Source organism: Ascaphus truei, chromosome 16 (assembly GCF_040206685.1).
Source record: "Ascaphus truei isolate aAscTru1 chromosome 16, aAscTru1.hap1, whole genome shotgun sequence".
NCBI classification, from domain to species: Eukaryota; Metazoa; Chordata; class Amphibia; order Anura; family Ascaphidae; genus Ascaphus; species Ascaphus truei.
The window spans coordinates 33,955,890-33,982,636 of NC_134498.1; the positions used below are offsets into that span (position 1 = coordinate 33,955,890).

At 49.5% G+C, this 26,747-nt stretch overlaps 1 protein-coding gene across 2 annotated transcripts in view; it reads right to left on the reverse strand.

Annotated features, from left to right (window-relative positions):
• Positions 1-7,042: 7,042 nt before the first annotated feature.
• MPP1 (MAGUK p55 scaffold protein 1) overlaps positions 7,043-26,747 on the reverse strand; it is a 34,311-nt gene continuing 14,606 nt past the window's right edge. Inside the window, exons 2-12 of one of the 2 annotated variants that reach the window (XM_075573107.1) lie at positions 20,790-20,918; positions 20,583-20,661; positions 19,945-20,030; positions 19,704-19,772; positions 19,221-19,417; positions 17,919-18,022; positions 13,158-13,238; positions 10,795-10,875; positions 8,763-8,965; positions 8,604-8,672; positions 7,043-7,642 (exon numbers count right to left, since the gene is read on the reverse strand). In XM_075573107.1, coding sequence (XP_075429222.1) covers positions 7,466-7,642; positions 8,604-8,672; positions 8,763-8,965; positions 10,795-10,875; positions 13,158-13,238; positions 17,919-18,022; positions 19,221-19,417; positions 19,704-19,772; positions 19,945-20,030; positions 20,583-20,661; positions 20,790-20,918 — 1,275 coding nt within the window. In that variant the 3' untranslated portion in view covers positions 7,043-7,465. Of the gene's footprint in view, positions 7,646-8,603; positions 8,673-8,762; positions 8,966-10,794; positions 10,876-13,157; positions 13,239-17,918; positions 18,023-19,220; positions 19,418-19,703; positions 19,773-19,944; positions 20,031-20,582; positions 20,662-20,789; positions 20,919-26,747 lie in introns of both variants that reach the window. The other variant, XM_075573106.1, reaches the window with a different exon arrangement.

The following is a 26,747-nucleotide window of genomic DNA, read 5'->3' on the forward strand; positions in this document are numbered from 1 at the left end:
TCCCTACATCAAGAAAGTCTACAGGAGTACAGGTAGTCCTCGCTATCCAACGTTTCACTTTACAACGAATGGCATATCCAACGCTTTACAATGCAACCCTATGGGCCGTTTTTCGACGCCTGAATGCGTTATCCAACACTCACCGGCACTGAGTAACATGGGACTCACTTTACAACGGTTTCACTATCCAACGCTACTTCCAGAACGGATTCCGGTGGATAACCGGGGGCTGTCTGTACAACTAAGTAAAAGTACGTTCAATGTTCAGCTAGGTGTGGAGGATATAGGAATACTCCTCATCCTAATTGGTCCACGTCACAGAGATGGGTGTATGTATATCTGGTGGGTCTCTTACTGTAATCCAGTCCTCGAAAGAAGCTGAGGCGAAACGCGCTTCAGGGTGGCTTTCTTTCCTCTCATGCCATCGTGATGCAGTCGCATTTTACCTCACTGAGACATAAAGGACTATACAAAGTATCCGAGTCCTGCTTTCCTTTGGGACAGTTTGTACTCTTTGCTCACTGACTTGACAATCGCATCACTGTGAATGCATTTATATGACATTTGGGTGTTTATGCATATAACTTATGTCACTTTATTATGGTTATGGCTATTTTGTAGCTTCTATTCCATCATTGATTTATATTTTGTGGTACACCAGAGTGCTTGCTCTTGAGATCATTTTTTTAGCACCTATCAGCTGTCTAAGAGGATTCCTTGCCACGGGCACTGAGTGAGCGAGTGAGTGAGCACCGAGGTCTGGTGCTATATTGAGTTTTGCCAGCGGAATCAAAGTGAGGTAACCAGTTACTAGTCTTGGCGGAACGCCAGAAAATCAGTTTTGTCTTCACGAAGGAGTATCCGGTCCCTGCGTAGTGAAAGTATGCTGACGGACCAGGGTTTGGCTGTGCAGGTTTCCCCTTCCCCCACCTCCATTGGGGCTGTCATCGTGTGAGTGAACACACTATCATCATTCCGGATCGGCACAATTGCGGTCTCCCTGGTACACAGGTCGGAGGCTCAGCTGATGGATTTTGCTGTTACCACTCACGTCTGCTAATTGGTGAGATCAAACTGAGTTTTCTCATATATACCATCTTTATATCTGGATTTACTGGACAAGACCATGGGTGCGCGCAAGATTTCTAGGAGGGGGAGGGCGCGGCCGTTACAGAGGCCCGCGCTCTTCCCCACCGCATTTAAATTAAATGCCGAGGGAGGCGTGAGGCCTCTGTAACTCCCTTACCTGCTCTCTGCCGGGTCTTCGGCGACATGTCGCCATGGCAATGTGGCTTCAAATGACGCCGCGGGGTCATGTGCCGTGTCACCATGGCAATGCACGTCAAATGACGCGGCGGGGCCACGTGACATGACCCGCGACGTAATTTAACGCTGAGTCCGTGGGGGGGGGGGGGGGCGCAAACGCTGCGGCTGCCGGGCAGGGGGGGGCAGCCCCAGAAGTTGGCGCAGCCCTGCACTAGACCTCACTACCTCCGCATTACCTCTGGACTCTCACTGGTGATGTTAGCTATTCCTACATCACCTGTCTATTCTCCCTTTATATAGTTAGTCCGCCCTCTAATTGTGTGTCCGTTGGTTTTTACCATCCTCCTCATTTGAGTTACAGCTTATGATAGGCCCTACTGTTTTTTAATCACTGTTGTTTATATATATATATATGCATATGTTTTTTATTTCGTTTTCTCATAAAGGTTTATCAATTTGTGGGCATTATTTGTCTTGTTTTTATTAAAGTTGTCTTATTTATATTTACTACTGGTAATTTGCCCTCTTTTTTTTTATATTATTTTTTTTTTTTCTCTCTCTCTCTCTCTCTCTCTCTCTCTCTCTCTCTCATAGTATTGTTAAATCTCTCTCTCTCTCATAGTATTGTTAAATCTACCAGCACAAGTGCCACTATACATATAAAATAACCATAATAGTTAAAATGTGGTTTAAAACTTCAGACAGGCAAAGTGTTTAATTACTGTGTGTAGCACGTGATGTAACTAGCTGGCTGTAACATGTACAGAGAGTCAACTACTGGTGGTACGTCACTGTGCTACTTCATTTGTAATTGGAGCTAATGGCAGATGTACTATTACTGACCGTCTCTCTTATAACAGGCACAGACAGGCAATGTGCTACTTAGAATAGCGTTAACACCAGCAACATTATTCCACAAATCCTTAAAGGAAGTTGGGAATCAGGCAGATATTAGTGGAACTATTGTGGCTGTAATTCAGTGATACATCTAGTAACTGCAGGGGGAGGAGATAGAAATGTAAAGGATTGCACCTCAATGAAGAGGGATCTTCTGTGCTAGGGGGGAGAATGCTAAAAAGGTTGGAGGAGATTTTAAACTAGGATGGAGGGGGGAGGGGAATGAAACAGATAATGAACTAAATGGAATAGATGAGGATACAAGGTGGTATGGAGGTAGAATGGGGGCAAGTGCAAGTTTGACAAGCAGTGAGATACCCATAGTAAATACAGATAATACTAAAAAACTTCCAAAGACTAAACCAAGTGGGAGCAGAAAGGAAGGAGCAGATAAGATAATTGTACAGGCTGAAAAAAAACTTAACTGCATGCTTGCTAATGCAAGAAGCCTGACAGATAAAATGGGGGAGCTTGAATTAATAGCTACATGGGAGTATGATATCATAGGCATTACTGAAACATGGTGGGATGAAACTCATGACTGGACAGTTAATTTAAAGGGGTATTCTCTTTTTCGGAAGGATCGAACAAATAGAAGGGGAGGTGGAGTATGTCTATATGTTAAACCGGATCTAAAACCTATTATAAGGGATGATGTCTATGAAGGGAATGATGAAAATGTAGAGACCTTGTGGATAGAAATTAGCAGTGGAGGTAAAAGTATAAAGAAAATGTTTGTGGGAATATGCTATAAACCACCACATATCTGTGAGATTGAGGAAGCTAAAATACATTTGCAAATGGAGAAGGCATCAAAACTGGGTCATGTTTGCATGATGGGGGATTTTAATTATCCAGACATAGACTGGGGCAATGAGATTAGCGTTACAACAAAAAGGAAACAGGTTTTGGGGGGTGCTTAAAGATAATTATATGACCCAAATTATTGAGGAACCAACCAGGAGAGGGGCAGTTCTGGATTTGGTAATATCAAACAATGTAGAAGTAATAACAAATATTCAAGTCCTGGAACATTTGGGTAACAGTGATCATAACATGGTCTCATTTGAAATAAATTATCAAAAAACAGATTACTTGGGTTCAACAAAGACTTTAAACTTTAGAAAGGCATATTTTAATAAACTGAGGTCTAATCTAGTAGTAATACAATGGGATGGTGTTTTTGCAGGGAAAAATGTAGAAGATAAATGGGCAGTCTTTAAAACATTGTTAGAAAAGCACACTTATCAGTGTATACCCTTGGGTAATAAGTATAAAAGAAATAAGTCAAAACCAATGTGGCTAAATAAACAGGTAGGGGAGGAAATGGACAAGAAGAGGAAGGCGTTTAGATTCTTTAAGTCAGAAGGTACAGAGACATCGTATCAGAATTATAAGGAATGTAACAAAAATTGCAAAAGGGCAATTCAATTAGCAAAAATGGATAATGAAAAAAGTATTGCAATAGAAAGTAAGGTCAACCCTAAAAAGTTCTTTAAGTACCTTAATAACAAAAAAATGAGAAAAGAAAATATAGGACCCTTTCAGTGTGACATGGGTAGGCAGATTATTGGAGATAAGGAAAAAGCAGAGGTATTAAACAAATTCTTTGCCTCTGTGTTTACCAGGGAAGAATCAAGTTCAATAGTAGCGCCACAGGAGGAAAGCCACAACCTCCATATTAATGACCAATTGGTTAACTGAGGAAGAAGTTCATAAGCGACTTGAAAAATTAAAGTAAATAAGGCACCTGGCCCCGATGGCATACATCCAAGAGTTCTCAAGGAGTTAAGCTTAGTAATAGCAAAACCATTATATTTAATATTCAAGAACTCCATTTCCACAGGCTCACTACCACAAGATTGGCGTAAAGCAGATGTGGTGCCTATATTTAAAAAGGGAGCTAGATCACACCCGGGGAATTACAGACCTGTAAGCCTGACTTCAACAGTAGGGAAACTACTTGAAGGTTTAATACGGGATAATATTCAGGAATACCTAATGGAAAACAAAATTATTAGTAATAGTCAGCATGGATTTATGAAGGATAGATCTTGCCAAACTAACCTTAGTTGTTTCTTTGAGGAGGTAAGTAGGAATTTAGACCAGGGTAATGCAGTTGATGTGGTCTACTTAGATTTTGCAAAGGCTTTTGATACGGTTTCACACAAGAGGTTGGTGTACAAAATAAAGAAAATTGGACTCAGTAATAATATATGCACCTGGATTGAAAACTAGTTAAAGGACAGTCAACAGAGGGTTGTCATAAATGGAACTTTTTCAGGTTGGGCTAAAGTCGTGAGTGGAGTACCTCAAGGATCGGTACTGGGACCCCTGCTTTTTAACTTGTTTATTAATGACCTTGAGGTTGGGATCGAGAGCAAAGTTTCCATCTTTGCTGATGATACTAAATTGTGTAAGGTAATAGAATCAGAGCAGGATGTAATTTCTCTTCAGAAGGACTTGGAGAGACTGGAAACGTGGGCAGGTAAATGGCAAATGAGGTTTAATACAGATAAATGTAAGGTTATGCATTTGGGATGCAAGAATAAAAAGGCGACTTACAAATTAAATGGAGATATATTGGGGGAATCCTTGATGGAGACGGATTTAGGAGTGCTTGTAGACAGCAGGCTTAGCAATAGTGCCCATTGTCATGCAGTAGCTGCAAAGGCAAACAAGATCTTATCTTGCATCAAACAGGCAATGGATGGAAGGGAAGTAAAAATAATTATGCCCCTTTACAAAGCATTAGTAAGACCACACCTTGTATATGGAGTACAATTTTGAGCACCAATCCTAAGAAAAGACATTATGGAGCTAGAGAGAGTGCAGAGAAGAGCCACCAAATTAATAAAGGGGATGGACATTCTAACTTATGAGGAGAGGCTAGCTAAATTAGATTTATTTACATTAGAAAAGAGGCGTCTAAGAGGGGATAGGATAACTATATACAAATATATTCAGGGACAATACAAGGAGCTTTCAAAAGAACTATTCATCCCACGGGCAGTACAAAGGACTCGGGCCATCCCTTAAGGTTGGAGGAAAGGAAATTTCACCAGCAACAAAGGAAAGTGTTCTTTACAGTAAGGGCAGTTAAAATGTGGAATTCATTACCCATGGAGACTGTGATGGCAGATACAATGGATTTGTTCAAAAAAAGGTTGGACATCTTTTTAGATGGGAAAGGTATACAGGGATATACCAAATAAGTATACATGGGAAGGATGTTGATCCAGGGATTAATCCGATTGCCAATTCTTGGAGTCAGGAAGGAATTAATTTTTCCCCTTAATGGGGTTTTTTGTTTGCCTTCCTCTGGATCAATAAGTATAGATATAGAATAAAGTATCTGTTGTCTAAATTTAGCATAGGTTGAACTTGATGGACGTACGTCTTTTTTCAACCTCATGTTCTATGTAACTATATGTAACATTTAACGGCAGATAAGAAGCACATGGCCCTCCGTGTCTGCCCATTTCCTACCTGCTATAAAACCTCAGAGCCCATTTGATCCTTGGCTTGCTTTCATATTTAGGATATCCTTACAGGTATGTCTACCCCGAGCATGTGTTCAGTCCTTTACTTTATCAGCCCCAGAAATGTGCTTTCTGGGGTGAGGCTGTGATCATTCTATCCCCTCTGCGCATATACTGCTGGAGTTAGCCATTCATTCTCATTCCTCAATTAGTATAGGGCCTGTACCCCGCAGCCAATCATCCCCCACTGACTACCTGTCAATCACAGGTAAGGTGAGAGACACTCGGTGTCTGAATTGCGCTCTCCCTTCCTGCGCTACCTGTGTCAACTAAACTACTGGGATTGTCCTCTGCTGGATTATTACGCATGCTACATCATTGGTGGTTTCTTTTTGCTCTTCCTCTGCTGGATTACGCCCTGTGTTATCTGTATTCTCATACAATTTCATGTAGAAGTCCTCAACTCTCTTTATAAATGCACAGTCTTTTATTGTTGATCCATTGTCTTGTTTGAGTGCCATGATTTACTCCTTCCCAATCAGAAGTCATTGCTTTGTATTCTTTAAGCTATTATCTTTGATAGTCTTCCTCACCATATCACATCTTGCACAGCTTCGAGTATTTCATTCTTGTTCTTGCATCTGGGGATTGCTTCATTTCTTGTCTCATCTGATATTTTTCTTATCCTGTAATTGTTGTGGCGATTCCTCCAGTTTTTTCTGCTCTTTCCAGTTACAATCTTCATCAAGCTTTTCAGAATTGCTTGTTAAAGTGCCCCTGTGCATTGTGGGTAAGCTGACGCGATTTGGCAGCTGTAGTTGACGTTCTCTGCCGTTATTCTTGAGGTTCTTGATGTTGATTGACCTATTTGGTGTCAGACTTCCAAATTTAAGGAACACGCCTCCTCCAAGGAGAGACCAGGGTATAATCGTAACTCTGCTCCTCCCCCACTTTTCTCCAACCTCACTTCTGCCCCCCCCCCCCCCATCTCCAACCTCACTTCTGCCCCCCCCACATCTCCAACCTCACTTCCGCCCCTCCCTCACCAACCCCAACGCTGCCCCCTCTCACCTCCTATCTCAACTCTGCCCCCTCTCACCTCCTGTCTCAACTCTGCTCTCCCCCACCTCCTATCCCAACCCTGCTCTCCCCCACCTCCTATCCCAACCCTGCTCTCCCCCCTCACCTCCTGCCCCAACGCTGCTCTCTCCCCCCTAACCTCCTACCCCAAATCTGCTCCCCCACTCACCTCCTACCCCAACTCTGCTCTCCCCCTCTCACATCCTGCACCAACTCTGCTCTCCCCATTCACCTTCTACCCCAACTCTGCTCTCCCCCACCCATCTCCTAGCCCACCTGTACCCCATCCCTCCCTCCAATCTCTTACCTTCATTCAATGACAATTTTAAACTTTTTAATTAATGACATTTTTGGCATCAACACAAAGTGAACAAGGTGGGGCAGAGTAGCCCTCACCCCCCCACCCCCGAAACACAGCCAACATTTTTCCTTCATAATGGGGGTTGGGGGTATGAAGATTTTCTTTTTCTGACTGTCTAAAATTTGCATATTTTGTAGGAAAGTAAAACCTGAGTCACAAATGATCAGCGAGAGAATAGAGATTAACCCAGCACTGCGAGGAGGGGTCAGTGGAGTGCAGATCTAAGAGTGTGGGGGTCAGTCAGTCTCCTAGAAGGTGGTGGGGAGGGGTTCCATCTTGGGGTGGGAGTGTGGGCAGGAGGGTTCCCGTCTGAGTGGGCAAGGGGATTGGTCAGATCTTCCAAGAGGAGGAGGGGGAAGGGAGCGGGGGGTTGGGGGGGTTAGTAGACCCAGGACACAGGCACCCACTGGGGGGAGGTGCAGGCCGTGTTGAAGGCGTCTAACAGATTCTGCACTGTCTGCTCCACTCCATTATTAACAAGAGTCAGGTCAAAGTGCTGTGCGTAACGAGAGCGGAGCTGCTCAGAGTCTGCGTGGAGCTTCTGCAGGGCCTCCGACTGCTGGGGAGAGATATACACAGTGTTATATTCACAGCACCAGCCTCCCCATCTCACACACACAGTGCCAGCCGCCCTCCCCCCACACACGCACAACGCCAGCCTCCCCATCTCACACACACACACAGTGCCAGCCGCCCTCCCCCCACACACGCACAGCGCCAGCCTCCCCATCTCACACACACAGTGCCAGCCGCCCTCCCCCCACACACGCACAACGCCAGCCTCCCCATCTCACACACACACACAGTGCCAGCCGCCCTCCCCCCACACACGCACAACGCCAGCCTCCCCATCTCACACGCACAGTGCCAGCAGCCCTCCCCCCACACACGCACAGCGCCAGCCTCCCCATCTCACACACACAGTGCCAGCCACCCTCCCCCCACACACGCACAACGCCAGCCTCCCCATCTCACACGCACAGTGCCAGCCGCCCTCCCCCCACACACGCACAGCGCCAGCCTCCCCATCTCACACACACACAGTGCCAGCCTCCCTCCTGTCCTCCCCCCCACACACGCACAACGCCAGCCTCCCCATCTCACATACACACAGTGCCAGCCGCCCTCCCCTCACACACGCACAGCGCCAGCCTCCCCATCTCACACACACACACAGTGCCAGCCTCCCTCCTGTCCTCCCCCCACACACGCACACACGCACTAACGCACGCCAGCCTCCCTCCCACACGCACAATGCCAGCCTCCCTCCCCCCACACACGCACAATGCCAGCTTCCCTCCCCCCACACACACACACAGTGCCTACCTCCCGCCCTCCCCCCACACATGCACAATGCCAGCCAGCCTCCTTCCCACCCTCCCCCCACACATGCACAACGCCAGCCTCCCTCCCCCCCCACTCGCACAACGCCAGCCTCTCCATCTCACACACACAGTACCAGCCTCCCTCCAGCCTCCCCCTCACACACACAGCGTAGTGCCAGTTTCCCCTCTCACCTCTTTGTCAGTGGGAGCGATAAACACAATGAATGGAGCCAGTTCTGCAGTCCGTATAATCTTCAGAGTCTGCAGGAGGACAGAACGTGTCAGTACAGCCACCCATCTAATGCCACTGGACTGCCCCCCACCCCTACCCTCTCCCCCTCCCCCTCTTACCTGTGGCTCTGTGTCCAGCAGAGCCACTCTCCCGTGGCCATGGATATCCCTCACACTTTGGGCCTTGGTTCCGAACATGTGTCCATTGAAGCTGCCGAACTCCAGGAACTGGTTGTCCGCGATGGCTTTACTCATCTCCTCGGCGGACACAAAGTGATAGCCGGCCCCCCCCTCCTCCCCTCGCTTGGGGGGGCGTGAGGTGTCTGCGGAGAAAGGAGAAGGGAAACAATCATGTGTGGGAGGAGTTACCCACTTGGAGATGTGGGGGGGGAGGAGTTACTCACGTGGAGCTGTGGGGGGGGAGGAGTTACTCACGTGGAGATGTGGGGGGAGGAGTTACTCACGTGGAGATGTGGGGGGGGAGGAGTTACTCACGTGGAGCTGTGGGGGAGAGGAGTCACTCACGTGGAGATGTGGGGGGAGGAGTCACTCACGTGGAGATGTGGGGGGAGGAGTTACTCACGTGGAGCTGTGGGGGGAGGAGTCACTCACGTGGAGCTGTGGGGGGAGGAGTCACTCACATGGAGCTGTGGGGGAGAGGAGTCACTCACGTGGAGCTGTGGGGGGAGAGGAGTTACTCACGTGGAGCGGTGGGGGGAGGAGTTACTCACGTGGAGCTGTGGGGGGGAGAGGAGTCACTCACGTGGAGCTGTGGGGGGAGAGGAGTTACTCACGTGGAGCTGTGGGGGGAGAGGAGTCACTCACGTGGAGCTGTGGGGGGAGAGGAGTTACTCACGTGGAGCTGTGGGGGGAGAGGAGTTACTCGCGTGGAGCTGTGGGGGGAGAGGAGTTACTCACGTGGAGCTGTGGGGGGAGAGGAGTTACTCACGTGGAGCTGTGGGGGGAGAGGAATTACTCACGTGGAGCTGTGGGGGGAGAGGAGTTACTCACGTGGAGCTGTGGTGGGAGAGGAGTTACTCACGTGGAGCTGTGGAGGGGGAGGAGTTACTCACGTGGAGCTGTGGGGGGGGAGGAGTTACTCACGTGGAGCTGTGGGGGGAGAGGAGTTAGTCACGTGGAGCTGTGGGTGGAGAGGAGTTACTCACGTGGAGCTGTGGGGGGGGAGGAGTTACTCACGTGGAGCTGTGGGGGGAGAGGAGTTACTCACGTGGAGCTGTGGGTGGAGAGGAGTTACTCACGTGGAGCTGTGGGGGGGGAGGAGTTACTCACGTGGAGCTGTGGGGGGAGAGGAGTTACTCACGTGGAGCTGTGGGGGGAGAGGAGTTACTCACGTGGAGCTGTGGGGGGGAGGAGTTACTCACATGGAGCTGTGGGGGGGGAGGAGTTACTCACGTGGAGCTGTGGGGGGAGAGGAGTTACTCACGTGGAGCTGTGGGGGGGGGAGGAGTTACTCACGTGGAGCTGTGGGGGGGGGGAGGAGTTAGTCACGTGGAGCTGTGGGGGGAGAGGAGTTACTCACGTGGAGCTGTGGGGGGGGAGGAGTTACTCACGTGGAGCTGTGGGGGGGGAGGAGTTACTCACGTGGAGCTGTGGGGGGGGAGGAGTTACTCACGTGGAGCTGTGGGGGGGGGGAGGAGTTAGTCACGTGGAGCTGTGGGGGGAGAGGAGTTACTCACGTGGAGCCGTGGGGGGGGAGGAGTTACTCACGTGGAGCTGTGGGGGGGAGGAGTTACTCACGTGGAGCTGTGGGGGGGGGAGTTACTCACGTGGAGCCGTGGGGGGGGAGGAGTTACTCACGTGGAGCTGTGGGGGGGAGGAGTTACTCACGTGGAGCTGTGGGGGGGAGGAGTTACTCACGTGGAGCTGTGGGGGGGGAGGAGTTACTCACATGGAGCTGTGGGGGGGGGAGGAGTTAGTCACGTGGAGCTGTGGGGGGAGAGGAGTTACTCACGTGGAGCCGTGGGGGGGAGGAGTTACTCACGTGGAGCTGTGGGGGGGAGGAGTTACTCACGTGGAGCTGTGGGGGGGGGAGTTACTCACGTGGAGCCGTGGGGGGGGAGGAGTTACTCACGTGGAGCTGTGGGGGGGAGGAGTTACTCACGTGGAGCTGTGGGGGGGAGGAGTTACTCACGTGGAGCTGGGTAGCTGAATCTGTCGGGATATTTAGTGAGCAGAGCATTCTTTATGTGGCTGCGTCCAACTCCACTGACACCTGAGAGACAGAGGAGGAGAGGGAAGAGAGAGGAGGGGGAGAAGGAAAAGAGAGGGGAGGAGGAGAAGGAAAAGAGAGTGGGGGTGAGGGAAAAGAGAGGGGGGGTGAGGGAAAAGAGAGGAGGGAAAAGGGAAGAGAGATTGGGGGAGAGGGAAGGGGGGATAGGAAGAGAGAGGGGGAGAGGAAGAGAGAGGGAGGGGGGAGAAGGCGGAGAGAAAAGGGTGGGATAGAAGGCAGAGAGAAAAGAGAGGGGGGAGAGGGAATAGAAGAGGTGGGGGGGGGAAAGAGATGGCCGAGAGAGGGGGGTGATAGAGGGAAGAGAGAGAGAGGGAAGAGAGAGGGGTGGAGGAGAGGGGAGAAGGGAGAAGAGGGGAGGGAGGGAAAAGAAAATAGGTGGTTAGAGAGAATAGGGGGAGAGGGCAAAGAGAGGAGGGGGAAGGGAGAAGTGGGGAGGTAAGAGGGGGAGGGGAAGAGAGGGGGAGGGGAGAGAGATGGGGGAAGGGAAGAGAGGAGGGGGGAGGGAAGAGAGTAGGGGGAGGGTAGAGGGGAGCGGGATGGAAGAGAGGAGAGGGATAGGAAGAAAGAAGAAAGGGAGGGAAGAAAGGGGGAAGAGGGGAAAGAGGGAAGAGAGAGAAGGGTTAGGGAGAAGGGAGAAGGGGGTTAGGGCGAGGGGTGGGGAAGAGAGCAGGGCAGGGGGAGAGGGAAGAGAGAGAAGGGTAGGGGGAGAGAGAAGGGTAGGGGGAGAGAAAATGGTGGGGGAGAGAAGAGTGGGGGAATGGGGGTGAGAGAAGGTGGGGAGGGGTAAAAGAGGAGGGGGAAGGGTTAGAGGAGGAGGGAAGAGGGGGGGTGGGGGAAGAGAGGGGGAAGGGAAGAGAGGGGAGGGGGAAGAGAGGGGAGAAGGGAAGAGAGGGGGGAAGGGAAGAGAGGGGAGGGGGGAAGGGAAGAGAGGGGAGGGGGAGGGAGAAGTGTCGGGAAGAGGGGGAAGGGAAGAGAGGGGAGGGAGAAGTGTCGGGAAGAGGGGGAAGGGAAGAGAGGGGAGGGAGAAGTTTCGGGGAGAGGGGGAAGAGAGAAGGGTGGGGGAGAAGGCAGAGAGAAAAGGGTGGGGGAGAAGGGAGAGGGGGAGAGGGAATATAAGAGAGTGGGGGGCAGGAGATGGCCGAGAGAGAGGGGTGATAGAGCGAATCAGAGGGGTGGAGGAGAGAGGGAAGAGGGGAAAGAGGGAAGAGAGAAAGGGGTTAGGGAGAAGGGTGGGGAAGGGAGATGAGTGCGGAAGAGAGAAGGGGATTAGGGAGAGGGGTGGGGAAGAGAGAAGGGAAGGGGGAGAGAAAAGGGTGGGGGACAGGGAAAGAAAAGGGTGGGGAAGGGAAAAGAGTGGGGGAAAGGGGGGAGAAAGAAGAGGGGGGAGGGGTAAAGGAGGAGGGGGGAGGGGTAGAGGAGGAGGGAAGAGAGGGGAGGGGGAAGGGAAGAGAGGGGGGAAGGGAAGAGAGGGGAGGAGTGTCAGGGAGAGGGGGAAGAGAAGGGTGGGGAGAGAGAAGGGTGTGGAGAAGGCAGAGAGAAAAGGGTGGGGGAGAAGGCGGAGATATGAAGGGGGAGAAAAGGGTAGGGGAGAGGGGGGAGAAAAGGGTGGGAGAAAAGGGTGGGGGAGAGGGGGGAGTAAAGGGTGGGGGAGAGGGGGGAGAAAAGGGTGGGGGAGAGGGGGGAGAGAAAACGATGGGGAGAGAAAAGGGTGGGGGAGAGGAGGGAGAGAAAAGGGCGGGGGAGAGGGGGGTGAGAAAAGGTTGGGGGAGAGAGGGGAGAGGAGCAAGGTAGAGGATCGAGGGAGAGGGGTAGAGGAGGAGGGGGAGGGGAAGAGTATCGCGGGAAGGGTAGAGGAGGAGGAGAAGGAAGAGAGAGGGAAAGGGAGGAGACAGTAGGGGAAAAAGAGAATGACAGGGAAGTGGTATTATTGTTAGTATACATAAGTCTATACTTCGCACAGTAATCTATGTATATACGTGAATCTACATGTATAGTATATACATGTATCTATATATTTTTATATATGTAAAATGTATATGACCAACTATATGTATATCTATATATACACACGAGTACCTCTATAACTATGTATATCTGTATGTATATCTATCTAATGTATATATCTGTATCATCGTCAACCTTTGACAATCTACTATTTGATGAAGGCACGTGTGTGTGTGTGTGTGTGTGTGTGTGTGTGTGTGTGTGTGTGTGTGTGTGTGTGTGTGTATATATCTACCCATACTCATTAACTCATTACTGACCAATCAGCACCAGAGTTTTCCTTGTAAAAGCCGGCAGAGAAACGACCTCCTCATAGGACACCACATCCAGCTGATCAAATACTGCAAGACATGGAGAGCGTCACGTAATACGCTGTACCACGGCATGTACTACACTGCGTACAACAGCATGTACCACGGCACAGCATGTACCACAGCATGTACCACGGCACGGCATCTGCACCACCATGTACCACACCACAGCATGTACACCCACCATGTACCACTCCACAGCATGTACACCCACCATGTACCACAGCACAGCATGTACACCCAGCATGTACCACAGCACAGCATGTACACCCAGCATGTACCACAGCACAGCATGTACACCCAGCATGTACCACAGCACAGCATGTACACCCACCATGTACCACAGCACAGCATGTACACCCAGCATGTACCACAGCACAGCATGTACACCCAGCATGTACCACAGCACAGCATGTACACCCAGCATGTACCACGGCACAGCATGTACACCCAGCATGTACCACGGCACAGCATGTACACCCAGCATGTACCACAGCACAGCATGTACACACAGCATGTACACCCAGCATGTACCACAGCACAGCATGTACACCCACCGTGTACCACACCACAGCATGTACACCCAGCATATACCATGGCACAGCATGTACACCCAGCATGTACCACAGCACAGCATGTACACCCACCGTGTACCACACCGCAGCATTTACACCCAGCATGTACCACAGCACAGCATGTGCACCCAGCATGTACCACAGCACAGCATGTACACCCAGTATGTACCACACCACAGCATGTACACCCACCATGTACCACGGCACTGCATGTACACCCAGCATGTACCACAGCACAGCATGTACACCCAGCATGTACCACACCACAGCATGTACACCCAGCATGTACCACAGCACAGCATGTACACCCAGCATGTACCACAGCACAGCATGTACACCCAGCATGTACCACAGCACAGCATGTACACCCAGCATGTACCACACCACAGCATGTACACCCAGCATATACCATGGCACAGCATGTACACCCAGCATGTACCACAGCACAGCATGTACACCCACCGTGTACCACACCACAGCATGTACACCCAGCATGTACCACACCACAGCATGTGCACCCAGCATGTACCACAGCACAGCATGTACACCCAGTATGTACCACACCACAGCATGTACACCCACCATGTACCACAGCACAGCATGTACACCCAGCATGTACCACAGCACAGCATGTACACCCAGCATGTACCACACAACAGCATGTACACCCAGCATGTACCACAGCACAGCATGTGCACCCAGCATGTACCACAGCACAGCATGTACACCCAGCATGTACCACACCACAGCATGTACACCCACCGTGTACCACACCACAGCATGTACCACAGCACGACATCTACACCACCATGTACCACACAACAGCATGTACACCCAGCGTGTACCACACCACAGCATGTACACCCAGCGTATACCACACCACAGCATGTACACCCAGCGTGTACCACACCACAGCATGTACACCCAGCATGTACCACGGCACAGCATGTACACCCAGCGTGTACCACACCACAGCATGTGCACCCAGCATGTACCACGGCACAGCATGTGCACCCAGCATGTACCACACCACAGCATGTACACCCAGCGTGTACCACACCACAGCATGTACACCCAGCATGTACCACACCACAGCATGTACACCCAGCATGTTCCACGGCACAGCATGTCCACCCACTGAATACAACGGCACAGCATGTCCACCCACTATGTACCACAGTATAGCATGTACACCCACCACATACAACAGCACATCATGTACCACAGCACAACATGTACCACAGCACAGCATGTACACCCACCGTATACCACAGCACAGGATGTACATCTACCGTATACCACAGAACAGCATGTACACCCATGTACCACAGCACAGCAATTGTGTACCACAGCACAGCAATTGTGTACCACAGCACAGCATGTCCACCCACCATGTACCACGGCACAGCATGTACACCTACCGTGTACCACGGCACAGCATGTACACCCACCACGGCACAGCATGTACACCTGTGTAACACAGCACAGCATTTACACCCACCGCATACCATGCACAGCATGTACACCCACCATGTACCACAGCACAGCATGTACACCCACCGTGTACAACAGCATAGCATGTACACCCACCGTGTACTGCAACACAGCAACAGTGTACCACAGCAGAGCATGTACATCCACTGTGTACTACAATACAGCAACCGTGTACCACAGCACAGCATGTACATCCACTGTGTACTCACTGGAGCTGTGTGTATCTCAGGCTAGTTATGGTTAGTTTTGCGGGTTAGTTAGAAGGTTACTCAATGGAGCTGTGTGCATAGCAGGCTAGTTCTGGTTAGTTGGTGGGTTACTTAGAAGGTTACTCACTGGAGCGGTGTTTATTGCAGGCTAGTTCTGGTTAGCTGGCGGGTTTGTTAGAAGGTTACTCACTGGAGCTGTGTGTATAGTAGGCTAGTTCTGGTTAGTTGGCGGGTTAATTAGGTTACTCACTAGAGCTGTGTGTATTGCAGGCTAGTTCTGGTTAGTTGGCGGGTCAGTTAGAAGGTTACTCCCTAGAGCTGTGTTATGGCAGGTGGGTTTGTTAGAAGGTTACTCACTGGAGCTGTGTGTATAGTAGGCTAGTTCTGGTTAGTTGGCGGGTTAATTAGGTTACTCACTAGAGCTGTGTGTATTGCAGGCTAGTTCTGGTTAGTTGGCAGGTTAGTTAGAAGGTTACTCACTAGTTCTGGTTAGTTGGCAGGTTAGTTATAAGGTTACTCACTAGAGCTGTGTGTATTGCAGGCTAGTTCTGGTTAGTTGGCGGGTTAGTTATAAGGTTACTCACTAGAGCTGTGTGTATAGCAGGCAGGTTCTGGTTAGTAAGAAGGTTACTCACTAGAGCTGTGTGTATTGCAGGCTAGTTCTGGTTAGTTGGAAGGTTACTCACTAGAGCTGTGTGTATTGCAGGCTAGTTCTGGTTAGTTGGCAGGTTAGTTAGAAGGTTACTCACTAGTTCTGGTTAGTTGGCAGGTTAGTTAGAAGGTTACTCACTAGAGCTGTGTGTATTGCAGACTAGTTCTGGTTAGTTGGTGGGTTAGTTATAAGGTTACTCACTAGAGCTGTGTGTATAGCAGGCTAGTTCTGGTTAGTTAGAAGGTTACTCACTAGAGCTGTGTGTATTGCAGGCTAGTTCTGGTTAGTTGGCAGGTTAGTTAGAAGGTTACTCACTAGTTCTGGTTAGTTGGCAGGTTAGTTAGAAGGTTACTCACTAGAGCTGTGTGTATTGCAGGCTAGTTCTGGTTAGTTGGCGGGTTAGTTATAAGGTTACTCACTAGAGCTGTGTGTATAGCAGGCTAGTTCTGGTTAGTTAGAAGGTTACTCTCTAGAGCTGTGTGTATTGCAGGCTAGTTCTGGTCAGTTGGTGGGTTAGTTAGAAGGTTACTCACTAGAGCTGTGTGTATTGCAGGCTAGTTCTGGTTAGTTGGCAGGTTAGTTAGAAGGTTACTCACTAGTTCTGGTTAGTTGGCAGGTTAGTTAGAAGGTTACTCATTAGAGCTGTGTGTATTGCAGGCTAGTTCTGGTTAGTCGGCAGGTTAGTTATAAGGTTACTCACTAGAGCTGTGTGTATAGCAGGCTAGTTCTGGTTAGTTAGAAGGTTACTCACTAGAGCTGTGTGTATTGCAGGCTAGTTCTGGTTAGTTGGTGGGTTAGTTAGAAGGTTACTCACTAGAGCTGTGTGTATTGCAGGCTAGTTCTTGTTAGTTGGTGGGTTAGTTAGAAGGTTACTCACTGGAGCTGTGTGTATAGCAGGCTAGTTCTGGTTAGTTGGCAGGTTAGTTAGAAGGTTACTCACTAGAGCTGTGTGTATTGCAGGCTAGTTCTGGTTAGTTGGCGGGTTACTCACTAGAGCTGTGTGTATTGCAGGCTGGTTCTGGATAGTTGGCGGGTTAGTTATAAGGTTACTCACTAGAGCTGTGTGTATTGCAGGCTAGTTCTGGTAAGTTGGCGGGTTAGTTAGAAGGTTACTCACTAGAGCTGTGTGTATTGCAGGCTAGTTCTGGTTAGTTGGCGGGTTAGTTAGAAGGTTACTCACTAAAGCTGTGTGTATTGCAGGCTAGTTCTGGTTAGTTGGCGGGTTAGTTAGAATGTTACTCACTAGAGCTGTGTGTATTGCAGGCTAGTTCTGGTTAGTTGGCGGGTTAGTTATAAGGTTACTCACTAGAGCTGTGTGTATAGCAGGCTAGTTCTGGTTAGTTAGAAGGTTACTCACTAGAGCTGTGTGTATTGCAGACTAGTTCTGGTTAGTTGGTGGGTTAGTTAGGTTACTCACTAGAGCTGTGTGTATTGCAGGCTAGTTCTGGTTAGTTGGCGGGTTAGTTATAAGGTTACTCACTAGAGCTGTGTGTATTGCAGGCTAGTTCTGGTTAGTTGGCGGGTTAGTTAGAATGTTACTCACTAGAGCTGTGTGTAGTGCAGGCTAGTTCTGGTTAGTTGGCGGGTTAGTTATAAGGTTACTCACTAGAGCTGTGTGTATAGCAGGCTAGTTCTGGTTAGTTAGAAGGTTACTCACTAGAGCTGTGTGTATTGCAGACTAGTTCTGGTTAGTTGGTGGGTTAGTTAGAAGGTTACTCACTAGAGCTGTGTGTATAGCAGACTAGTTCTGGTTAGTTGGTAGGTTAGTTAGGTTACTCACTAGAGCTGTGCTTTGCCAAGTATTTGTCTTTACACTTCTTCTTCTTGCTGAAGGGGCTGCAGCTCTGAGGGTTCTGACGGCTCTTACTGGCACTGGCCACACGCCTGTGCGGAGAGACCAGAACATATATCTACACACTAATGTGCACTGTGCATCTCAGAGACATATATACAAGTATGTATACAGCGCATTCCAGTGATATATATATATATATATATATATATACATACACACACACACACACACACAAATATGTGTGTGTTTGTATAGCTCATCTCAAGCCCTTGACAATTCACTGCTGGATGAAGGCCCCCCCAATAATCTCTCAGGTATTGGGGTTACAAGTATCTTTTCCACGTTGCTCCAACACATTTTCTGATTTCATCCTCCCATCTTACTCTTGGACGTCTTCTTGGTCTTTTAATCTCTCTTGGAATCCAGTAGAGTACCACCTTTATCTAACGATGGTCATTTTTTTCTTGCGCTATGTCCGGCCCACCGCCATTTTAATTACTTCACCCTTGTGATGATGTCACAGACTTTTGTTTGGTTTCAACCCATTCATTCCTCTTCCTGTCTCTTCAGGGTAATACCCAGCATGCATCTCTCCATACTTCTTTGAGTTGTCTGAAGCTTCTGAATAGTCTTCGCATTCAGGGTCCAAGTCTCACATCCATACGTGAGCGCGGGCAGAATACACGGGCCAAACACTTTTCTTTTGAGGCACCATGGAAGATTGTCTTGTTTCTGCCAAATGGTCTCCATCCCACCATTTCATTTAAAAGGTTAGAACAAACCAGGCATTCTGAGCTCAAGGAGGGGCACTGTGAATAGTCTATCAATATATAAGTCTTTTAGCGGGATACTTCATTGCCGGGACAAAGCTAGATGGCATAGACATAGACAATTAGGGAGAATAGTAGAGAGTCCTGTGGTTCCTGCACCTACCAGGAACCACAGAGAAAGCGCCAACTGGTGCGAAATGCGTGGGAGTCTTTTTTGTCACCTGTTTTTAACCATGATCCAATAAAGTACTTTTCTGTTTTTGCAAATATCTGGTGAGCTCCTATTCCATTTGGGGGTCCGCGATTTACCAATGATCCATTTCAAACCTTTTGGTTTCATTCAAGATTTCAGTGGTAATCCCATCTTCCCCGGGAGCCTTCCCATTCTTCATGGATTTTATTGCCATTGTCTCTTCTTCTGGTAGAACGCATGGTACATCATTGATGGTTTCTTCTCACTCACATGCTACATCCTAGTGACATATATACACACATGCACCCACACATACGCCCGTACCACTCCTGCAGTTCAGGGGAGGGAATCAGACCGGCAGCCTCTGACTCCGCCCCCTGCGCACGTCCCTGCCACCAGTTCGGGTCGTCCTTGTTGATGATCTGCAGGACGTCTCCGGTACGGAAACGCAGACCGGCCTCACGACACGGGATTAGAGTGTCTGATAGGGGGTCGTAGTCAAACAGCGCCCGCACGTACATCTAAGAATAGAGGCAAGGATCTAATTGTAGAGAGGGGTTGGGGCATCTAGTTATCTGCAGGGGGCGGGGATAACTACAAGGGGCACAGTGTAGGCGGGGTTAAAAGTGGGGTGTGGCAGGGTCACAGGCAGGGGCTACGAACCGGGGACGGCGAAGGCTGCGTGGTGTTACCTGCAGGGGGCATAACTAGGGTGGGGGTTACACTCAGGGGTGTGGGCGAGGTTGGGTTACCTGCAAGTGGTGTAGATAGGGTGTGGCTACCTACAGAGTGCGTGGCTGGGGTTACCTGCAGGGGGGGCTTGCGGTTGCTCTGCGTTGCTGACACTTTCAGACCCACGGTTCCTTTGGTCTCTTTCTATGGAGAGAACAGAGACCCCTGAGTTTCACCCGCCTAAAGGGGTTAGCCATGCTGGGTGCGTCACAGCTAGTACAGTTCAGGTTTGGAGCCGCAGCAGCCTCTCCGGTCTAAGCAATGCACAAACAGAGAGAAGCAGATCCCCATTCTCCCCGCACAACCCTGTTCTCACCAGCACGCTCTGCAGATGATCCACGCTTTGATTTCTGACACTTTTACCATTTATTTCAAGAATTTCATCCCCAACATGAAGAGACCCTAAGAGAGAGAGCAAGAGAGAGGGGGTGGGGGGGGAGCGTGAGAGAGAGGAAGGGGGCGTGAGGGAGGAGGGTAGGGCGTGAGGGGGAGGAGTGGGTTAAGAGAGCGAGGCAGGGGGGGGGCGTGAGAGCGAGGGAGGGCATGAGAGCGAGGGGTGGGCGTGAGACAGCAAGAGAAGGGGGGAAAGTGAGAGCGAGAGAAGGGGGAAAGTGAGAGGGCGAGAAGGGGGGAAGTGAGAGCGAGAGAAGGGGGGAAGTGAGAGCGAGAGAAGGGGGGAAGTGAGAGCGAGAGAGAAAGGAGGGACGTGGGAGAGGGAGAGAGGGGGGCGTAAGAGAACGAGAGAGGGCGGCGAGAGAACAGGAGGGCGAGAAAGCAAGAAGAGAGGGTGAGAGGGGGAGAGCGTGAGTGGGGGAGGAGCGAAAGTGTGAGAGGAGGAGGGGGTGAGCGTGAGAGGAGGAGGAGTGCGTACGGGGGTAGCATAAAAGGAGGAGGTAATGTAACAGGGGGGAGCGTAAGAGGAGGAGGGGGGCAGGTGAGAGGGGGAGCCGTCACCTTGTCTGTGAATGAAACCTCCGTGTAAGATTCGTGCAACGACACAACACTGCTGAGCGTTCAACTTCAAAGTGATCCCCTGGGGACAGATACACACACAGTGACACCAGAGACTCTCTTCCCTTCTCTCACCATTAGCTCCTTCATCTTCTCCATCACCCTCTTCCTCTCCGCTCCCTCTCCCCTCCACCCCTCCGTCCATCTCACCATCGGTTCTTCGGTCTGTCTCTCAAACTGCACCAGTCTCACTTTGCGCTTCTCCTCAGGGTCCCCGTGAGCTGCAGAGCCGTTTGTGTAAAACTCCTCAGTCATAGCTTTGGGGCTGAGCGCAGAGCCCTGTGGAGAGCAGAAGGGGTGAGTGCAAAACCATGTGGAGGACAGAAGGGGTGAGTGCAGAGCCATGTGGAGGGCAGAAGGGGTGAGTGCAGAGCCATGTGGAGGGCAGAAGGGGTGAGTGCAGAGCCATGTGGAGGGCAGAAGGGGTGAGTGCAGAGCCATGTGGAGGGCAGACGGGGTGAGTGCAGAGCCATGTGGAGGGCAGACGGGGTGAGTGCAGAGCCCTGTGGAGGGCAGAAGGGGTTAGTGCAGAGCCATGTGGAGGGCAGAAGGGGTGAGTGCAGAGCCACGTGGAGGGCAGACGGGGTGAGTGCAGAGCCATGTGGAGGGCAGAAGGGGTGAGTGCAGAGCCATGTGGAGGGCAGACGGGGTGAGTGCAGAGCCATGTGGAGGGCAGAAGGGGTGAGTGCAGAGCCATGTGGAGGGCAGAAGGGGTGAGTGCAGAGCCATGTGGAGGGCAGAAGGGGTGAGTGCAGAGCCATGTGGAGGGCAGAAGGGGTGAGTGCAGAGCCATGTGGAGGGCAGAAGGGGTGAGTGCAGAGCCATGTGGAGAGCATAGGGGGGGGGGGGAGAGAGCTCGATGTCTACTGCTGTCAGTAGAAACCTCCATCTCCCCGCTCTACCTGTACAGTATATAGCTCCCTCCTACATGTACACAGCTCTAACCTCTCCCCTTCTACATGTATACAGCTCCAACCTCTCCCCCCTTCTACCTGTATACAACTCCCCCCTCTCCCCCTTCAACCTCTGTATACAGCTCCCTCCTCTCTTCCCTTCTACCTGTATACAGCTCCATTCTCCCCTCTACCTGTATACAACTCCCCCCTCTACCTGTATACAGCTCCCTCCTCTCCCAACCTCTACCTGTATACAGCTCCCCCCTCTACCTGTATACAACTCCCTCCTCCCTCTACCTGTATACAGCTCCCTCCTCTCCCTGTATACAGCTTCCCCCTCTACCTGTATACAACTCCCTCCTCCCTCTACCTGTATACAGCTCCCTCCTCCCCCTCTACCTGTATACAACTCCCTCCTCCCTCTACCTGTATACAGCTCCCTCCTCTCCCCCTCTACCTGTATACAGCTCCCTCCTCTCCCAACTTCTACCTGTATACAGCTCCCTCCTCTCCCAACTTCTACCTGTATACAGCTCCCTCCTCTCCCCCTCTACCTGTATACAGCTCCCCCCTCTACCTGTATACAACTCCCTCCTCCCTCTACCTGTATACAGCTCCCCCCTCTCCCAACTTCTACCTGTATACAGCTCCCTCCTCTCCCAACCTCTACCTGTATACAGCTCCCCCCTCTACCTGTATACAACTCCCTCCTCCCTCTACCTGTACACAGCTCCCTCCTCTCCCAACTTCTACTTGTATACAACTCCCTCCTCTCCCAACCTCTACCTGTATACAGCTCCTTCCTCTCCCCCTCTACCTGTATACAGCTCCCTCCTCTCCCCCCTCTACCTGTATACAGCTCCCTCCTCTTCCCCTCTACCTGTATACAGCTCCCTCCTCTCCCCCTTTCTACCTGTATACAGCTCCCTCCTCTCCCAACCTCTACCTGTATACAGCTCCTTCCCCTCCTCCCCTTGTACCTGTATACAGCATCCTCCTCGCCTCCCCCTTTCTACCTGTATACAGCTCCCTCCTCTCCCCTTCTACCTCTGTATACAGCTCCCTCCTCTCCCCCTCTACTTGTATACAGCTCCCTCCTCTCCCTCCCTCTACCTGTATACAGCTCCCTCCTCTCCCTCCCTCTACCTGTATACAGCTCCCTCCTCTCCCCTTCTACCTCTGTATACAGCTCCCTCCTCTCCCCCTCTACCTGTATACAGCTCCCTCCTCTCCCCTTCTACCTCTGTATACAGCTCCCTCCTCTCCCCCTCTACCTGTATACAGCTCCCTCCTCTCCCCCTCTACTTGTATACAGCTCCCTCCTCTCCCTCCCTCTACCTGTATACAGCTCCCTCCTCTCCCCTTCTACCTCTGTATACAGCTCCCTCCTCTCCCCCTCTACCTGTATACAGCTCCCTCCTCTCCCCCTCTCTCTGTATACAGCTCCCTCCCCAGTATACAGTAATACTGACCGCAATAGGGTCACGGCCCCTCCCCTACACGCAAACAGCACACAATAAAATAGCTTTAATATATTAAACAATAAGTGTAAGTAATTAGTACCGGGGATAGGTCAGTGTAAGTAATTAGTACCGGGGATAGGTCAATGTAAGTAATTAGTACCGGGGATAGGCCAATGTAAGTCAATTACCAACTGCTCTAAATATGACATTAAAATAAAACCAACAGTAATATAAATTAAAACCAATACACTAACTTTGATCTGCAATACAGCGAGATCTCACTTTAATCAATTAAAAGCTGTTGAACCGAGTACTTCTCTTTATTCCCGTTGGTCTGATGAGGGAAGGACAGCAGTTTGGGGAATGAGTGTGTATGTTCCTGTATGTTGTTAGCAGCTCGTCTCTCATCTCCCCTTGTAATCTCTCTGTGTATATCCGCTTCTATCCTGTAATATGTCATTACTGTGTGTCCTACTTCTTACTAGTTACTAGACTTTACTCTTTCGTTTTCCCTATTTTCTCTCCTTTTTACCACACCATGTCTGCCTCCTCCTATCTTTTCTACTCTAACTGCCCTCGCATAAGCAGTTTAAAAAACATAATAATCAAAAGCATGTTTACATTTCCCACTGCTTGTGCCAGGAAGCCCTAAAGCACCCCCTTAACCACACTGGGTTCCTTCACAGTGACGTCCACTTAAACACAGGTTCCACTCATGGTCTCTTGACTCTCTGAGACTGGAGAGTAACCAAGATCTGAACATATCCAGGTGGTAAACCACAATGTACTGTATTTGTTGTGATATTCACATTCATTTTTTTTCTTGCTCTCTGTTGACCCGGACATGCTGTCCATCTTCCGACACATTGACCGATCCCTCCTGTGGCCGAGTTACTTCATTGATCAGAGTCCCCCGCTCCTCGTTGGTTTCGGTATCTCTTCCACGACCTGGTCTTCCCCAACAGAAGTCTCACCCTCCGTCTCTGGTATGGTTCCCCGGGTTCCTGGGTTACCAGGCTCAGCTGGATGTGCCCTTAGGCTAGTAGCCTCCTCATCCAATGTAGATGGCACAATCTACCATAACTCCAGAGCCACAACTCTGGTGCTGCTTTAGGATCCCCAACTGCCTAGTTTTCTCTAGGCAGACCCAGAAACACAGGGTGGCATTAGATTATAATGTCATGTGTGCTCACACCCTGACCCCCTGCTCTAAGTGTGTACACCAAGCTTTGTCACGAGCTATTTGATATTGTTGGCGGAAAAAACAGTCCTGTGTCTGGTGCGTCAGAAAAAACCTTTGGCAGTAGCCGTCACTACACTGAATAAAGACTACATGTGTAAGTAGAGCAGGAATCAATATAAAATCAGTGAAAACAAACAATATAAATCCATGAATGTGGATAGATGTGATGTTCATAGACCATAGATAAGGGTGTGGTAACGGGAGACCCGCTATGATGTGAGCTGTCTGTTCCACCTTCACGATATCAACCCTATAGGTCCCACTGCACATATGAACTATCCCACTGGCATGCTTGAAAAAGAACTTGAAATCAATTGTAAAATGAAGAACTCACGCTAAACAGTCCATGGAATGATTTCTGAATGGCGTGCTCCCTGGCGATGGATCAAAATCAGCAGGAAATCCAATACAAGAAAAAACAGTGCACAGGGACAATAGCAGAGGCTGGAAGTGTTGACCTAGATTTTTTTTTTTAATTGTGCTTAATAAGCAAATATGTGGGTACATCTAGGAGGACTTACCTGTACCCACGTTTGCTTATTAAGCACAATGAATTGTTTTTCCTCTGTCAACACGTCCAGCCTCTGCTATTTTTGCTTGGCACCGGTTTTTCCTGTATTGGATTTCCTGCTGATTTGTCATGAGCTAGACGTAGTCTTTCATGGTGATGTTTTACCCAGGTACCTGGATGAAATGATGAGATTCAGGTGTAGGAGTCACCAGGACCAGGTCTAGTGGAAACCAGACATTCTAACCCTCAAATAAAAGGGCATGTATCCTGCGGTGCAATGAACACTGTTGTTGTAGGCCCAGACCAACTCTTGAATGTGTTCTGGCCAATACCTTTTCTTTGAGTTATCTAATGCTCCCAACATACTCAAAGTCTGATTAAACCTCACACACTCCATCGCCTTGGGGGTGGTACGGTGTTCTCTTGGACTTGAATTTGGTATCATTTGCATAATTCAGCTAACACGACAAATTCAAAGGCCGCTCCCGATCAGAGTGCGGGCAGACATATGGCTGTATAAACCATTCCCAAAGAGCCCTCCCTGTGGTTGTAGCGGTTTGATCTTTAGTAGGTATGACTACTGCCTATTTTGTGAAATGATCTGTGATAACTAGAATATATTTATAACCGGCTTGTGTTTCTTCCAGTGCTAACTAGTCCATGGTGACTAGTTTGAGAGGAGTTTTAGTATGAATACTCTGTACTGGTGACCTTTGCTCTGTGTGTATCGTACACATGTTTTCCACCCTTCTTTTTCGAGTTCCCTTTTTTGTGTTGGCCAGTGGAATGGGTTCCAAGAAGGTGTCTGCTTTAGTGCGGCTTGGAAGACAGAGAAAACGGAACAAGTCTAATATCGGTGCTACAAAACCTCCAATAGTGGGATCGCCCCATGGGATAAAGACTTCATAAATGCTGCATTCCAAGTAGTCAGATAAAGGAAGTGCATCATTCCATGATATTAGCAATAGTTATAAAATCGGTTTATAAATGTGAAAGACCCAAAGAGGTCTGCTGAATAGCATGTGTATTCGTGGGTATAAAATTTATCCATGCGTGGTGCTACAGACAGTATGCAGAACAACTGATATGAGTATAACAGGATATGCCTATGGTGAAGCCTGGATTGTATATCTTGAAGTGAGGTAAGGTACTGGTATCCTGGCTGGTAAGCCAGCAAAAAGCGGCACTCAATATATCCAGAAACCAATATGCTGTATATCACCCACAACGAGTACCTAATTTCCTTGTAATCACAATAAAACACTTGTAGCAAGCAAAAACTCACAAGTCTGCTGCAGCGTCCATGTTGATCCAAGTTCCAGGCAGTCTAGGTGTGCCTCTGTCAGTATAGTACAAGATGAGGAGGTAGTAACAGAGCACAACCAGGAATATCCCAAAAAAAACTTAATTAGAAGGAAAGTGGGTTAGCCATAAAATAGTTATTTATTGGTCATGATGGAAAAAATAGCAAGGCATTGTCCTACCAACACGTTTCACGCTACACAGAGGGCTTTCTGAGAAAACGCTGTGTAGCGTGAAACGCGTTGGTAGGACACTTTCCTTCTAATTAAGTTTTTTTTTTGGATATTCCTAGTTGTGCTGCTACTTCCTCCTCATCTTTTATTCGGGGTGTAGCATACAATCAAGTCGGCCTGGAGCAGGAATCGGAAACCACTGAAGTAACAACGGCCTCGAAAAGCCTTTTCACGATAGCCATTTAAACTGTCAGCAATAACCCTTATGTGCAGGATTTCTTCTAAGGCTGCTGATACAAGCTTTTTTTATACCTTAGTGTGGCTTTGTCCTGGTCTGTATTTAATAGTGACGTGGAAGTGAACTAATCGTGCTAGCTCGCGCTATTTCAAGGCACCCAACATAGCCATGTTAAGATGTGCAAGTGGATTGTTATTCATTACTACCCCAAATTATAAAGTGGTCACTTTTCTGTGACAGCTTAAAACAAGCGAAGGTATTTCGAGTTTAAAAACTATGATG